The sequence below is a fragment of the Panicum virgatum genome, chromosome 4N (genome assembly GCF_016808335.1).
Source record: "Panicum virgatum strain AP13 chromosome 4N, P.virgatum_v5, whole genome shotgun sequence".
Lineage (NCBI taxonomy): Eukaryota > Viridiplantae > Streptophyta > Magnoliopsida > Poales > Poaceae > Panicum > Panicum virgatum.
Window position 1 is genome coordinate 38,529,712 of NC_053148.1, and position 13,925 is coordinate 38,543,636.

The following is a 13,925-nucleotide window of genomic DNA, read 5'->3' on the forward strand; positions in this document are numbered from 1 at the left end:
GAGAGAGACTAACCCTAGAGAGAGAGGGGGAGGAACGAAATGAACCAGCGCTCGAAATAAGGGGGTGTTTAGTTGGTGAAAAAGTCTGGGTTTTGATACTGTAGCATGTTTCATTGTTATTTGACAATTAATGTCCAATCATAAATTAATTAATATCATTAGATTCATCTCGTAGGAATCAGTTAGACTGTGTAATTAGTTATTTTTTCTAACTACATTTAATGCTCCATGCATGTGTTCGAAAATTTGATGTGGCGGGTACTGTAGAGAAAAGTTTGGGAACTAAACACACCCTAAATTTCTCCACCGCTCTATCACTAGTCTTCTGGAATGTGGGACCGCCCGATCAGCAGCTGCACGTGGGTGCACCGCGGACGAAGGATGTAACGGCCGTGCAACTGGATAAAAACTAGTCAGGTTGGCGCCCTTCGCGCGTCTATACTAAAAATATTGACTTAAAATATTAATGGAAAGATATAATTCGCTACTATGTTCGAAGCAACATCGTATTGATGTATTGAGTTAAATTTAAAAATTACAGTCAAGCGGTATAGTAGTTTAAAGTCTGAGAGTGCGCCAATCTCAAGCATTCTAGTATAGAGGTACAGATAATTTAAAAATTTGTTGGTTTTTTGTGTCAGTAGGTATAGTTTAATTACTTTAGTAGGGAAAAACATTAGATTAGAAATGAATGAACAGTTCAATTATATTTTGTGAGTTTATGGACGGGAACCCAAACCCAAACAGTAGTACAACTACTACATGTGAATGTAGTATACAAAATTTAGTAATTATTTTTATATGTAGGAAGTAGTTAAATATATTTTGTAATGTCAAATAATGGAAGAAAAATAATTTTTTTCAGATAAAGAGGCTCTCTTAATAGAACCGTTGCCTCACGTGGGTCCCGTCTGAATAGTACGTGGATCCCGTATGAATAGTACATGGGCCCCATGTGGGTCCTGCCTGAATAGTACGTGGGTCCCACGTGGATCCCGCCTGAATAGTATGTGGGTCCCACCTGAATAGTATGTGGGGGCCCTCATGAACAGTGCACGGGCCCCACATGGGGCCACGACTCACGGCATTGCGCCGATTCCTGGCACATTAGTATAGGTATGTAATACGGCCGGTTGTAATAGAGTTTTTTCGACAGAAGCACCCAGAGATATTCACCGTCACCGACCGTTGTTGCCACAACCCAACCCTTCTCCATCTCCCGCAATGAAGAAGACTCAGGATGAAGCTCATGGCCGAATCCCGAATCGAGGAAGAGTCTTTGAATTTTAAAACGCCCATCAGTGGCACACCAGAAGTGTGCTGTTGATTCATTGAATGCCCCGGCAAACAGCAGCATGCCGTCTCTTCGTCGTCATCGGGATCAGACGCCAGTCGCCTCACCGGCCAACCCCAGACGACGAAAAGCATACCCGCAAGGGGGATCAAAATTAAACAACTCGTACATACAGGAAGATGGATATCAAACCTCACAAGGAAGATCCTAACACGATCACTAGGACACCCTTAGAGGGACAAAATTCCGATGAATAACCCTCCACCGGTAAATCCACCATAACCCCTCCAATCATCTACCACTAAGTCGTAGTTTACGAGACCTTCGTTGCTGTTGATGCCAAGGACTCCGACGGCACGAAGAAGCATACAGAGGATTCGTTTGCCGACGTATAAGAAATAAACAGTAGCATACCTATCGGTGTCGAATCCTCCGCAATAGAAGCCATCGCCAAGCACCTTGTGAACTCCAGCACCGATCAAATCTCGCTCACCATCGACACAAGCGGTAGCATAGAAGATTTGAAGGGGAAACCAAAAGAATCCCAGTGAATTCCTCACCGAGAAAGAAACTAACCCTAAGCTATCTAGATGTACTCTATTAGGAGGGGATATGTACATCTCCCACCGAATTCCACCCCCCCTCCCCCGGCTGCCCAGAGGCGACGCGAGAAGAAACTGGCGGAGAAATGGAGATCGCACGAGATTCGCCCTTCTTTCTTATAGCGAGAGGAACGAGAATCCGGAGGCTGGCGCTTTGCTGGCTGGATGCCGCCACGCTCGTGGGCCGCATGGGTCGCACTCGTGGGCACCTGGCACATTTGCTGACCAGTGCTGCTGCCGTGCATATGCAGGGGACAGGGCATGGGCATGCCGCATGCAGCTTCTGCCGTGCATGTGATGGGGAAGGGCACTCGTGTAATGATCTTTGTCACTTGAACTTGTTTAAGAATCAATATGTCATGGAATATATTGTGATTGAATCTTTCAACTTAATTATCTCATGTAGCATATATATTATATAATCTTTTGAATGGTATTATTTGTCTATGTACTATGCACAATTGTATCCATTGCATTGAATTGAACATCAGAGGGGTTATATGTGTCGGTGTTCCCGTTTTTTATTATCGATTCCCGACCGTTATTGGAGTGTTTCCGATCGAATTGCACTGTTTCCGATATCCAGCATAACCGATTTTGTTTTCCCGACCGAGCTTTCCCGTTGCCGTTTCCGTTTTCGAATAAAAATATGAAAACAAAAATGGTTAGGGTATTTTCCCAACCGTTCCCGACCGATTTCATCCCTACCTGTGAACTAAGAGCAGTCTAGATCCGGAAGGCAATGGAAATAAATTATTTTGACAGAACTAAAATGGCCATGGCAAGGCAGCTTTTATATCTCAATGATATAACTGACGAAGTTGAATATTTTTGATAAATTATGCATCTAATTAATCCACCAAAACATAAAGCTAATCATGCATCATTAGTTGCACCGATCCACAATAGAACCACGAAAAACAGCTGCATGCTCTGTCTAGGCGTGGGCAGGGTATTATAATTGTCAGCTAAAAATAAACTGAACTATCAATCAATAAATTCAGCAAAATCTGCCAAATAATTCTCTAGCTAATCTAGTAATCATAACTCTACCAAGAGATCTTGTTATCTACAACTATCCACATACGTTGGACTCGGAGATTAATTAGCAAACAAAAAAACCCTCCTGAACACATGCACCAGTGGAGTTTCATAAAAAGAATACAATCCACCAGTTGATAATAGAAGAAAGCACAAAGGGGCAAGGCACCTAAGGGCAGGGGCCGCGGCACTTGTCCTCTCTGCTGGATGCTTGATTCGGCATTTCGGTGTTGTTGCACGTCGTCGTGCATCTGCTCATGGCCACCAGCTCGTTTGCCATGCCACCAGCTCGTCAGCCAGGGATGGGTGACCACGCATCAGGATCGATCCCGCCATCAATGAGAGTCACAAACTCATCACATTAGGGACTGGAACAGCAGCCAATCGGATGAAATCTCACCCAATCCAGATTACTTGGCTCATATATGATATATTAATAAGGCAACAAATCAAAAGAAATCACCTGGTGAGGCATTTAAAGGGGCCGAGTGAAGAGAAAAGATAATGGGAAATGTTATATTGTGATCCAAATTCTGGTGGGAGATTGTTAGAATTTGGGCTTGACCCATTAAGTATTCTGTTATTCCAAATAAATCCCAAAAGCCCATGTGGTGCAAACTTTTAATCCCACATTGCTAGTGGAAGTTGAGGAGACCATGTGACTCTCCTATATATATGTAAGCCCTACGTAGACGGCAGGATAAGACATCATAGACGAGCCATGTATCATACCTGCTTGTAAATTCTCCTCAATAGTGACTGTCTTCCATGGTTTTTTTCCCGCAAGGGTTTTCCACGTAAAAATCGTGTCTCGTGTTTCGATCTTATTTTCACATTATTTGCTAACAAGTGGTATCAGAGCCATACACGAGATTAATTAAAAAATAAAGGTTTCATCATCCGCCTCCGCCGCCATCTACAATCAGCAAATTCATCGGCGACCCTACCTGCGCCGCCAGGCCGCTCGCTACGTGCCGGCGCTCGCGCTCTCCAGCACAAGGATCCAGGAGCAGGGTGATTTCCCCATCCACGGTCAGACTGTCACCGTGCGCCCGCTGCTGCGCTGGTTTCTGAGCATCTGAGAAGAAAAGATGTTGCTGCGCACACAGATCAAGGGAGCACCACCCACGTCCACGCAGAATAGAGAGCAGGCGCCGACGTGCATTTCTTTTTCCTAAAATTGAGGACTTTTGCTACGCGCACACACGGAAGTCTACCAGGGTTTCTTCAGTTCTTCGCTGATCGTACACGGAAGTGTACACAGGCTGCAGGTTATTTTCTAGGGTTATAGTTATATACCTAGATTATTTACTGTAGATTCATTTTTCTCTTGGTTATTCTTCTCAAAGGCTGCTAGATTGAGGTGTGCTGCAATAAGTTTTATTCCGAAGGTTTCCCGTTGATTGTGCTCTCCGTTTAGAAATTTTGATACATGGATTTTCTATTGGATCTGTTTGTGCACCACAAGAATATACCGAGGGAGTTTATTTCAAGCAACCGAGTAACACACAATTGAGTTTCTTTTCATGCCGGTTGATTCATTCATATCCATCTTATTCTAATCTATGGATTATGCCAAGCATGCAGATTTATGCATTCTTCAATTGATGGTATGTTTTATCATTGTTCCTTAGTACAAGTATTATTGGTGCTATTTAGTAGACCGTTATGATGCCATTATGTCATTTTGGAGAGATCACATTTTTGGGAGAGTATTATTTTTTGATATATGATTTCCGCTGCTGAGACATATTGAATTCTTGAGGAGATATTGGGATATGTTATTGGATCACTTTGAGTTAATCCTTGTTGATGTTTTGACAACATCGATCTTGTCAGCCTAGTGGTTTCTTTTACTCCTATACGGAGTTGGTTAATTGAAAGTGAAGATTTTGCTCTGAATTGAGTTCGAGGTGGAGGATTCCAAGTGCAAAAGAGGAGGTTTGTTTGACTAGATACTACAGTGTTATGTATTGCTGGAGCAGCACTTTTATTGCTGTCTTTGCTTGTCCAGAGGGGTCTAGTACAAAGTTGCTGCATAGATAACTACAATGTTTTTGTACTGGATTTCAGTACGTTTGTTGTACAAGGCGGAGACATCCGCTCATGACTGCACTATTGCAGGGGTCTATTGCAGAGGTTTATACTCCATTAATTGCACATTTATGCCTACATCTCAACTGTGTTTGAATGGAGTAGTTATTGACCATGTCATGGAATTTAGTTTCTTATTGGGTTTTTTACAAGCCCCCCCTAGTTGAGCCCTCCTCCTTATTCATACCCTTACTTCCTAAGACTCCTCGGTCCTGCCCTCCCACGCGTTGTGCTCATCAGTTTTGCCCTCCCGCGCCGCTTGAGCCGCTTCCGTTAGCACAGCCGTGAGCTCCATCCTGACACGCGGGTCCCGCACCACGCGCTGACATGTGGGGCCCACACGCCTCCTTTCCCCATCCATCCAATTCGAATCGGCCCGACGCCCCCGTGGGTGGCCGCCGCCAGCTCGTGCGCCTACCCACCGCCGATCACCTCCTTCCCGGCTGCGGCCGCTCGGCCCTTCCGTGCTGCACCCCCTCCGCGACGCCGTCCCCCATCCACGTCGGAGGCTCCGGTACGCTTGCATTCGTGGCGGCCGGGACGCGGTGCTCCCCATCCGCGCCACACCCACTCCACGATGCTGTTCCGCCATCCGCGGCCGGAGCCATCCGCTCCGCTTCCATCCGCGCCAGCCCCGACGTCGTTCCTCCGCGCTCCGCGACACGCTGCTCCCCCTCCGCGGCCAGCGAGGCCCTGCTCCCAGCTTCCTCCGGCCAGCGACGCCCTGCTCTCTGCGCCCTGCGGCCAGCACCGGGTGGTCGCCCTGTCCTGCTCTTTGCGCCCTCTGGCTAGCGCCGGGTGGTCGCCCTGTCCTGCTCTCTGTGCCCTGCTTTTGGCTAGCGCTGAGTGGTCACCCTGCCCTGATCTCTGCGCCCTCCGACCAGTGCTGTGTGGTTGCCCCAGCCGCGACGCCCTGGCCAGCGGCATTGCGGCCAGTGCAATAGCTGTGCTAAGGTGAAGGCCTCCCTAAGGTAAATTATAACAGCATTGTTGCAACTTTTCTTTGCGGCATTCAGCGGCATTGTGCTCAGTTATATGATTGTCCTTAGTAGCATTCCAGCAGCATGTTAGCGGCATTGTTCCCAGTGGCATTCAGCGGCATGTTAGCATTTAAATTATAATTGGGCAGCTATCTAGCATGTTAAATTAGAATTGTTATCATGGTATCCCTCTTCCTGCATCCCTATTAATCAAAACAATTTATAATATTTGCAGCTGTTATTACGATGGATGCAAATATCCCTGATGATTTGCCAAACCTTGGTGATCCAATAGAGGTTGTTGCACCAGTTGATGAGGATGAGAGGGAGTACCCTGAATTATGGGGACATGTTGATAATGTGGAATCTGAGAGAGATGTTGTCATATCAACACAATTTGAACCCATTGGTGAAGAAGAGAATTAGGAGAATAATGAGATGGGGGTGGATGAGAATGAAGAGGTTCCGGATAGATTGAGAATTGAGTATGACAGAGATAATCCTTCTCTCACAGAAGGTGTCACATTCGAATCAATGATGGATTGCAGGAATGCACTTGCCACTTATTGCATAGTAAATGATTGTGATTTTGTGATTGATAAGAGTGAGCCCACTAGAATGACTGTTCACTGTCCAGACAGGAGGTGCCAGTGGAGGATGCATGCTTCCTGTATGCGGAATATCACAATTGTTCAAGTCAAAGTGAACCCATTTCCTCATACGTGTGTAAGATCAGGAGATGCACAAAGGGCAGCTAAAAGCAGATGGTGTGCCGATGCAATGTTGGAATGGGTCAGATAGAACCCAAGCATTGGTCCATCTTAACTGATAAAGAGGCTCCATGAGAAGTATAATGTGAGGGTGCCTTATATGAGAGTGTTTTATGGCAAGGAAATGGCCCTCGACAAGATTTATGGTCCGTGGAATGATAGTTTCAACCTATTGTACACATACAAAGCTGAAGTGGAGAAGGCATCTCTAGGAAGTGTTGTAGAGATTGACCACCAAACAGTGTCATATAGAGTGAAAGGCAAGACAATGAAAAAGGAATGTTTCTGGAGGTTTTTGTTTCTTTCGAGGCTTGTTGGAGAGGGTTTAGAGCTGGATGCAGGCCTTATCTAGCAGTGGACGCAACTGCTCTAAATGGAAGGTTCAGAGGGCAGCTAGTTGCAACTTCTGCAATTGATGCACATAACTAGCTTTTTCTAGTTGCTTATTGTGTGCTAGAGACTGAATCAACCGAGAGCTGGACATGGTGGCTTCAGAATTTGAAACAGGCTGTGGGCTTTCTGTAAGGATTGGTTATCCATACAGATGCTTGCAAGGGATTAGAAATTGCAGTAGACTTGGTGTTCCCTGGAGTGGAACATAGGGAGTGCATGCGCCATCTTGCTGCAAACTTTGGCAAAAGATTCAAGGGAAAGTTGTTTGACGATAATTTATGGCCGGCATCATTGACATATAGTCTCAAGAAACATAACTAGCATGTGAGCCAAATGTACAGGAAGCCAAAAGTGAAGCCCTACATGGATGAGAAAAACACAAAGATATGGATGAGAAGCAAGTTCAATGAATTATGTAAGGTAGATTATGTGAACAACAACTTGGCGGAGTCTTTTAATGCATGGGTTAGGAAAATCAAGGACCTTCATGTGGTGGATTTGTTAGATATAATTAGAGTGATGATTATGGCCAAGTTTGAGTTGCGCCAAAGAATTGCAATGGAAAGATTTGCAGGTCACAAGATAATTCCAGTGGTGATGACAAGGTTGCATGATAAAACAAGAGGTTTGAAAATGTCACTCGTTCGGCGCAACCCCTATGAGGCTGAAGTGACTGCATTGGACAGGGAGAAGAGGTAATGGAAATACGTGGTTCACTTGGAGAGGATGACGTGCTCTTGTAGACAGTGGTAGATTACTGGAGTGCCGTGCTCTTGTAGCTTAATACAATTTCATATTGCAGATTAGCGACCATTGTAAGAAGATCGATAAGCTGCAGGGTTCTGTGAGAAATGCTAAGGAAAAGATGCAGTGGGCGGCAAACTACCTGCATGATGTCACTAAGGAGAGCAAGATAGCTGATGAATTTGCATGTGCCATGGATACTTTTCGCGACATTCTTCAAGAAGCATATGAGTTTTGCGATGATGAACTGAATTAGTAGCTATTATATGTTGCAAACAAAATTAGCTAGTTTAACTCCAAAGGCCTATGTGGAACTCTTTATATGAATAGGCCATCTTTTGTATGTTAATCTAAATCTTAGATAGTTCTGCCAATGACTATGCCGGTAATGTCTAAATATTTGTAGGGCAATCATCTTAAGTGACCCCTGCGTGGGTATTTTGAGCTCTAAGGAGTTTGTAAGCTCTAAGTGACCCCTGCGTGGGTATCAAGGTTGTCTTTTGTATGGTAATCTAAAACTCTAGTTCGGCCAATATGCAGTGCTCTTCCCTTAATGTGCAACAGATTTCTTGAGCAAATACAATTGATTGAACAAGTATATGCACTGCTAGAAGATAACCAACATTGCAAAGTCCAGAAACTAACATTCACACAACAAGCATGCCCAAGGTGCTGTAAAGAGCCTAAGATCAATGTCCAGCAGGAATAAGTGTAGAGAAATAAACAAAGAAGTAGTGAGACAAAAATGACAAACATGACATACATCAGTACAACTGAACAAAAGGATGACATACATCAGTTAATCTTGTTCAATACATGACAACAACACAAGCATCTCAATACATGTAACAAGCCACAGCCACTAACATCATTGGATAACTAGTACTGCACAATCAATTCATTCGACGATCTAAAATTTCTTCAAAGTCAATGTCATTCTCAGCACACCATGACGCATCGTCCTGCAGGCACTCATCTTCCTCCCATTGCAGGGATTGGCATCTAAAGCCTCTTGGCATTGCAGGGATGTGTATTCGAGTGACTCAGCCATTTCATCTAGCTTGACAAACAACTCATTCACCACATGACGCGGAACAAACTCGTGCACCACCTGGTACTGTGACATCAGCTTCCTCATCCGTTCGGCGTTGTCCTGCATCTCCATAATATAGGCAGCCAGGTCTCCCATTGTTCTCTTCTGCATAAGCTCAGGACTCTGCATATATGCAACCAACATTGGAAAATTTAGCTCCATAACATGGCAAGCTAGCTGCCTGGATGTAATTTGTAGTACTTGATTTGATCTAGATGGTTTTCCCAGAGTACAGCAATGAGGACTTACGGCATTTGCAGGAACGGAGCCCCAATGAACGATATGGCGAGCCAGGCTACTGCGACGGCCGGCCATGCTGTGCACGGCGGGGTCGGACGCACCGGCCTAGACGCCGCTGCCGATGAACCTTGAACGTGCCACCTTCTCTACTGCAGGGCTCGGGATCCCACCGAAAGCTGCGCCGCGGAACGCCTCGAGACCCATGGTGGCGGCGGGATTGAACGGCACACTGGCGTGGAGGCTGTCGTGCCTTGGCCGCGCCCCCTCCACACCGGCAGGGCTTGGGATCCCATCGAAAGACGTGCTGCGGGAGGCCTCCAGACCCAAGGCAGCGGCGGCGGGGAACGGCGCACCGGCCTGGAGGCTGCCGTGCCTTGGCCGCGCCCCCTCCCCACCGGCAGGGCCCGGAATCCCGCTGAAAGACGCGCCGCGGGAGGCCTCTAGACCCATGGTGGCGGCGTCGGGGAACGGTGCACCGGCCTGGATGCTGCCGTGCCTTGGCCGCGGCCCCACCACACCGGCAGGGCCCCGGATCCCGCCGACAAACGCCTCGCGGGAGGCATCCAGACCCATGGCAGCGCCGGCAGGGAGCAGCGCACCGGCCTGGACGGCGTTGGGGCAAGCGTGGCGGCGGGGCATGGACTCCATGGCTGGGTCGGCGGCGGGTAGGCGCACGAGCTGGCGGCAGCCACTCACGGGGGCGTCGGGCTGATTCGAATGGGATTGATGGGGAAAGGGGGCGTGTGGGTGCCACATGTCAGCGCGTGGTGCGGGACCCGTGTGTCGGGATGGAGCTCACGGCTGTGCTAACGGAAGCGGCTCAAGCGGCGCGGGAGGGCAAAACTGATGAGCACAATGCGTGGGAGGGCAGGACCGAGGAGTCTCAGGAAGTAAGGGTATGAATGAGGAGGAGGGCTCAACTAGGGGGACGCTTGTAAACCTTTCTTATTCACTCGGCAGTTTATTGTACGTGATACACACGTGCAATTTGCTCGTGCAAGAGCATTTTGCTGAATCTTGTGTTCCCGATGGAGCATATACTATTCAATGAGATGAGTTCTTCACTGGATATTTGTTCAATACCACAGTTGATGTTGCGACTTTATGTCGTTTGAGGATTGAGCATTATTATCACTTGCATTTGAGGTCAGCTGCACAGACTCAGACTTTAGCTGGGGTTATGAACTTGTTGAAGACCCAGGTTGTTCGTCTGCTTTGTTGATAGCTGTGCGTTTGGACCTATTGGATATTTGCTCAGTTTTGCTTCATATGAAGTGTTAGGAGAATACTCAAGTGATCTTACTCATTGATTAGTCCGATGGACATTGGCATTCAAGATTTTGATATGGAGATTTATTATTCGTCAACACAAGGGAATTTGGCTCAAGGTGGAGATTGTTATATTGTGATCCAAATTCTGGTGGGAGATTGTTAGAATTTGGGCTTGGCCCATTAAGTATTCAGTTATTCCAAATAAATCCCAAAAGCCCATGTGGTGCAAACTTTTAATCCCACATTGCTAGTGGAAGTTGAGGAGACCATGTGCTTCTCCTATATATATGTAAGCCCTAGGTAGACGGCAGGGTAAGACATCGTAGATGAGCCATGTATCATCCCTGATTGTAAATTCACCTCAATAGTGATTGTCTTCCGTGGTTTTTTTCCCACAAGGGTTTTCCATGTAAAAATCGTGTCTCGTGTTTCGATCTTGTTTTTGCATTATTTGCTAATAGGAAAGACAGATGTGGGCTCACGGATGGCGAACATCGATGGAATAGGTGGCGGCCAAGCACAATGGAGTGGTGGAGGCCTGTGGCGTCGGGGTGCGGGGGATCTGCGACGAAGGGCAAGAACGACACCTTGCGCCACTGGCAACATATCTCCAACAGAGCATTGTTGTGTCCACGCTGCACGGACGCCAGCTCGCCGGGGAGGCACGGGACGGAAAAACAACACATCGCCAGGAGGGTCACCGACGGCGCAGGGTCTCATCGGGGCGCCAGTAGGAGTGTACCTCTGAAGCTCTACGTTGCGAGGATGCGGCGCGCCGGCGGGAGTCTCTCAGCGGCGCGCGGTAGGAGGGGTTGAACAGGAGCCCCCCGCGGACGTCTGAAGTTTGCCGGGGCGATACAGGAGGTACGCCGGTGGGAGGCTGTGCATCGCCACAAATCGGGAAACCGAATAGCCCACGATCTATTCGAAGCTGAATGGGATATAAGACTGATGTTAACCGGCGAAGGAAAAAAACAGATGGGCGAAGAAAAACCGCTGGCAGGGGGACGGGTGCGCTCGGCGCGGGAGTCGGGTCTGGGTGGTTGGGCTCGGGTACTGAGTGAGAGTGAAGAGGGGTCCCAAGTTGGGTTGGGCTTGAGAAAAGCTCACGGGCCTTTTCATAGCTAGAGGCCCACCAATTGGGTTTGGCTGATAAAGCCTCGGATGGGGTTTTCGGTTAATACAATGCTAGCTCCTTTTTATTCATGCATGGTGTATACTAGACCGTATCGGAGCTGACAAACATGACACAACAGTAGCGCCTCGTCGCGCAACAGCAATAGCTGATGTGACGAGGCATTTTTCATCAGAAGGGAAACACGCGCACGCACAAACTAATTAAGACAGACTCGGTGACCTCGCCATGAACTCTCGCATGGCTCAGGCCTTCTTGCAACAACTACGTACAATGCTACACGCATCGTCGTCGTCGTCGATCGTCTCACAGCTAGCTAGCTGATGAGATGTGACACAATGCATGCAACCTTATTCCGATATGCAGGTGAAGAAGCGAACGGACGCGTATAGTAGATCGAGAGGCTGCAGCACCAGCAACAGCAGCTCCCTTCGTCTTAGGCATCAGCGTGATCCAAGGCCGCAGTAGCTGTTTCATCAATGAAAAATGCTGACGACGCTTTGTTGTCTTGGTCGTAGGGCCTCTGGTTGCGGCAGTCCAGGTTCTCGCCGTAGCTCACGCCAAGCTTGTCGCAGAAGTGCTTGTAGAAGCCGACTGCGTTGTCGTCAAGGTAGTGGCTGCTGCCGGGGCCGCACTGGTTGCCGTTGATGATGTTGGTGGTGAGGCCGTACCCCGGCAGGCGCCCCGCGGCCACGTCGGCGGAGGGGGGGCTCCACTGCCCCGTCATCACGTCGTGGCACGACGGCTTGGGGGACTGCGGCGTCATCCAGAACCAGATGGCCGTCTCGAAGGACAGCAGGGTGTTGTTGGCCACCGGCTCCGGGTGGTTGACCAGGTCCAGGCCGCCGCCGATGCCCTCCCCGGCCCGGCCGTAGTTGTCGTTCCAGGTGAGCTGGATGGGGCCCCGGCCGTAGTACTGCTTGCCGGCGACGCAGGGCCACCGGTTGCTGGGCCTGCAGTAGTCGGCGCGCAAATCCTCCACCTGCTCCTTGAAGCAGTAGCCCCAGGCGTAGGGGCCGCCGGGCGAGTGCGTGCCCCCGCCCGTGGTCAGGTGCGACGTCTGCGCCAGGAACGCGACGAGCTCGCGCTTCCGGGTCTCGGCGTCGCCGGTGGTGCCGAAGCCGGGGAAGGCGTTGGCGGCGGCGATGAAGGCGTCGTACGTGTAGAAGCCGCGGGCAGGGCACAGAGCGTCGTCGCGGTAAGGCAGCAGGTCATCGAACACGGAGCGTGAGATTATGGAGGCGACATCGCAGCCGTGGCACTGGCTCTGGCAGCCGTCGCCGCAGTAGTCGGAGGTGGAGCCGCAGTAGCCCCATTGGCTGCAGCAGAGGCAGTTGGGGCACAGCTTGCCGCCGGCCTCGGACCCGCACTGCTGCTGGGCTCGCACGGTGGTCGACATGGCCATGGCCACCGCCAGCAGCACTAGTGCCACCGCCGCTGTCAGTACTGCTCCTCTCCCTCTCATCATGGCTGCACGCGCAGGCAGATGAATTGGTGCTTCTTCAATTTGATTGCTGTATTCTTCTTTGGTAGCTAGCTAGCTAGCTAGCTGTGTTTGTGTTGTGTGCCAGAAGCGGAGGGAGGGCATGTCCTTATATAGCCAGCCAGCTGGCAAGCTAGCCAGCCAGCTCATTTGCATTGGTTTCAATCGAAGATCGACCATGGGCTTGTCATCATCAGCTAACAATATAATTATCGATAAGCTCCGGTGGTCTCGTGGATCACGTACGTGCTTGTTTATCGTGTCATCATCAGCTAACAATATCATGAGTTATCGATCATCAGTCCCAGTAGTGGTCTAGCTAGCTAGCTTGTTTTTATCAGCTAATGTACTAGAAATTAACAACATTGCATCTATCATGAGCAAAGAGTAGCTGCTAGCGGCAGCACGAAGCTCCGGTGGTCTCGTGGATCACGTACGTGCTTGTTTATCGTGGCAGCACGCAAGCTCGGTCGTCCTTAGATATTAATACTTAATGAAATGATAATATACATTACTATCCGTGTTTAAACAATAATCGTGTCCACCTAGTAATTAAGCACTTTGCAATGTACTCCTACGTGCAAAGTGCCAAAGTGGTGGTGTGAGTCACGCAGCCTACGGCTGCCGGCCGTACCGCGCAGCTGCTAGTGCTAGCACTGCCAACTGTATTTAAAGATGTCTGCACCGTCACCACCTTAATTAATTATATATTGTGCTCACCGCCCCGCCGCAGCAAGCAAGCATATCACGTGGCAGCATGTAGCATCCAAATCCTACGTTAAAT

The 13,925-nt window shown here is 48.8% G+C and overlaps 1 protein-coding gene across 1 annotated transcript; it reads right to left on the minus strand.

The window, feature by feature from the left end:
* Positions 1 to 11,693: 11,693 nt before the first annotated feature.
* LOC120670959 (chitinase 1-like) lies at positions 11,694 to 13,217 on the minus strand. Its single transcript, XM_039951150.1, has one exon. The coding sequence runs from the start codon at positions 13,124 to 13,126 to the stop codon at positions 12,095 to 12,097; it is 1,032 nt and encodes a 343-aa protein (XP_039807084.1). The 5' UTR covers positions 13,127 to 13,217; the 3' UTR covers positions 11,694 to 12,094.
* Between the last annotated feature and the right edge of the window lie 708 nt (positions 13,218 to 13,925).

What these genes read in the sequence shown, in the direction of transcription:
- LOC120670959 (XM_039951150.1), bottom strand. Translation starts at nt 13,126, where the DNA reads ATGATGAGAGGGAGAGGAGCAGTACTGACAGCGGCGGTGGCACTAGTG.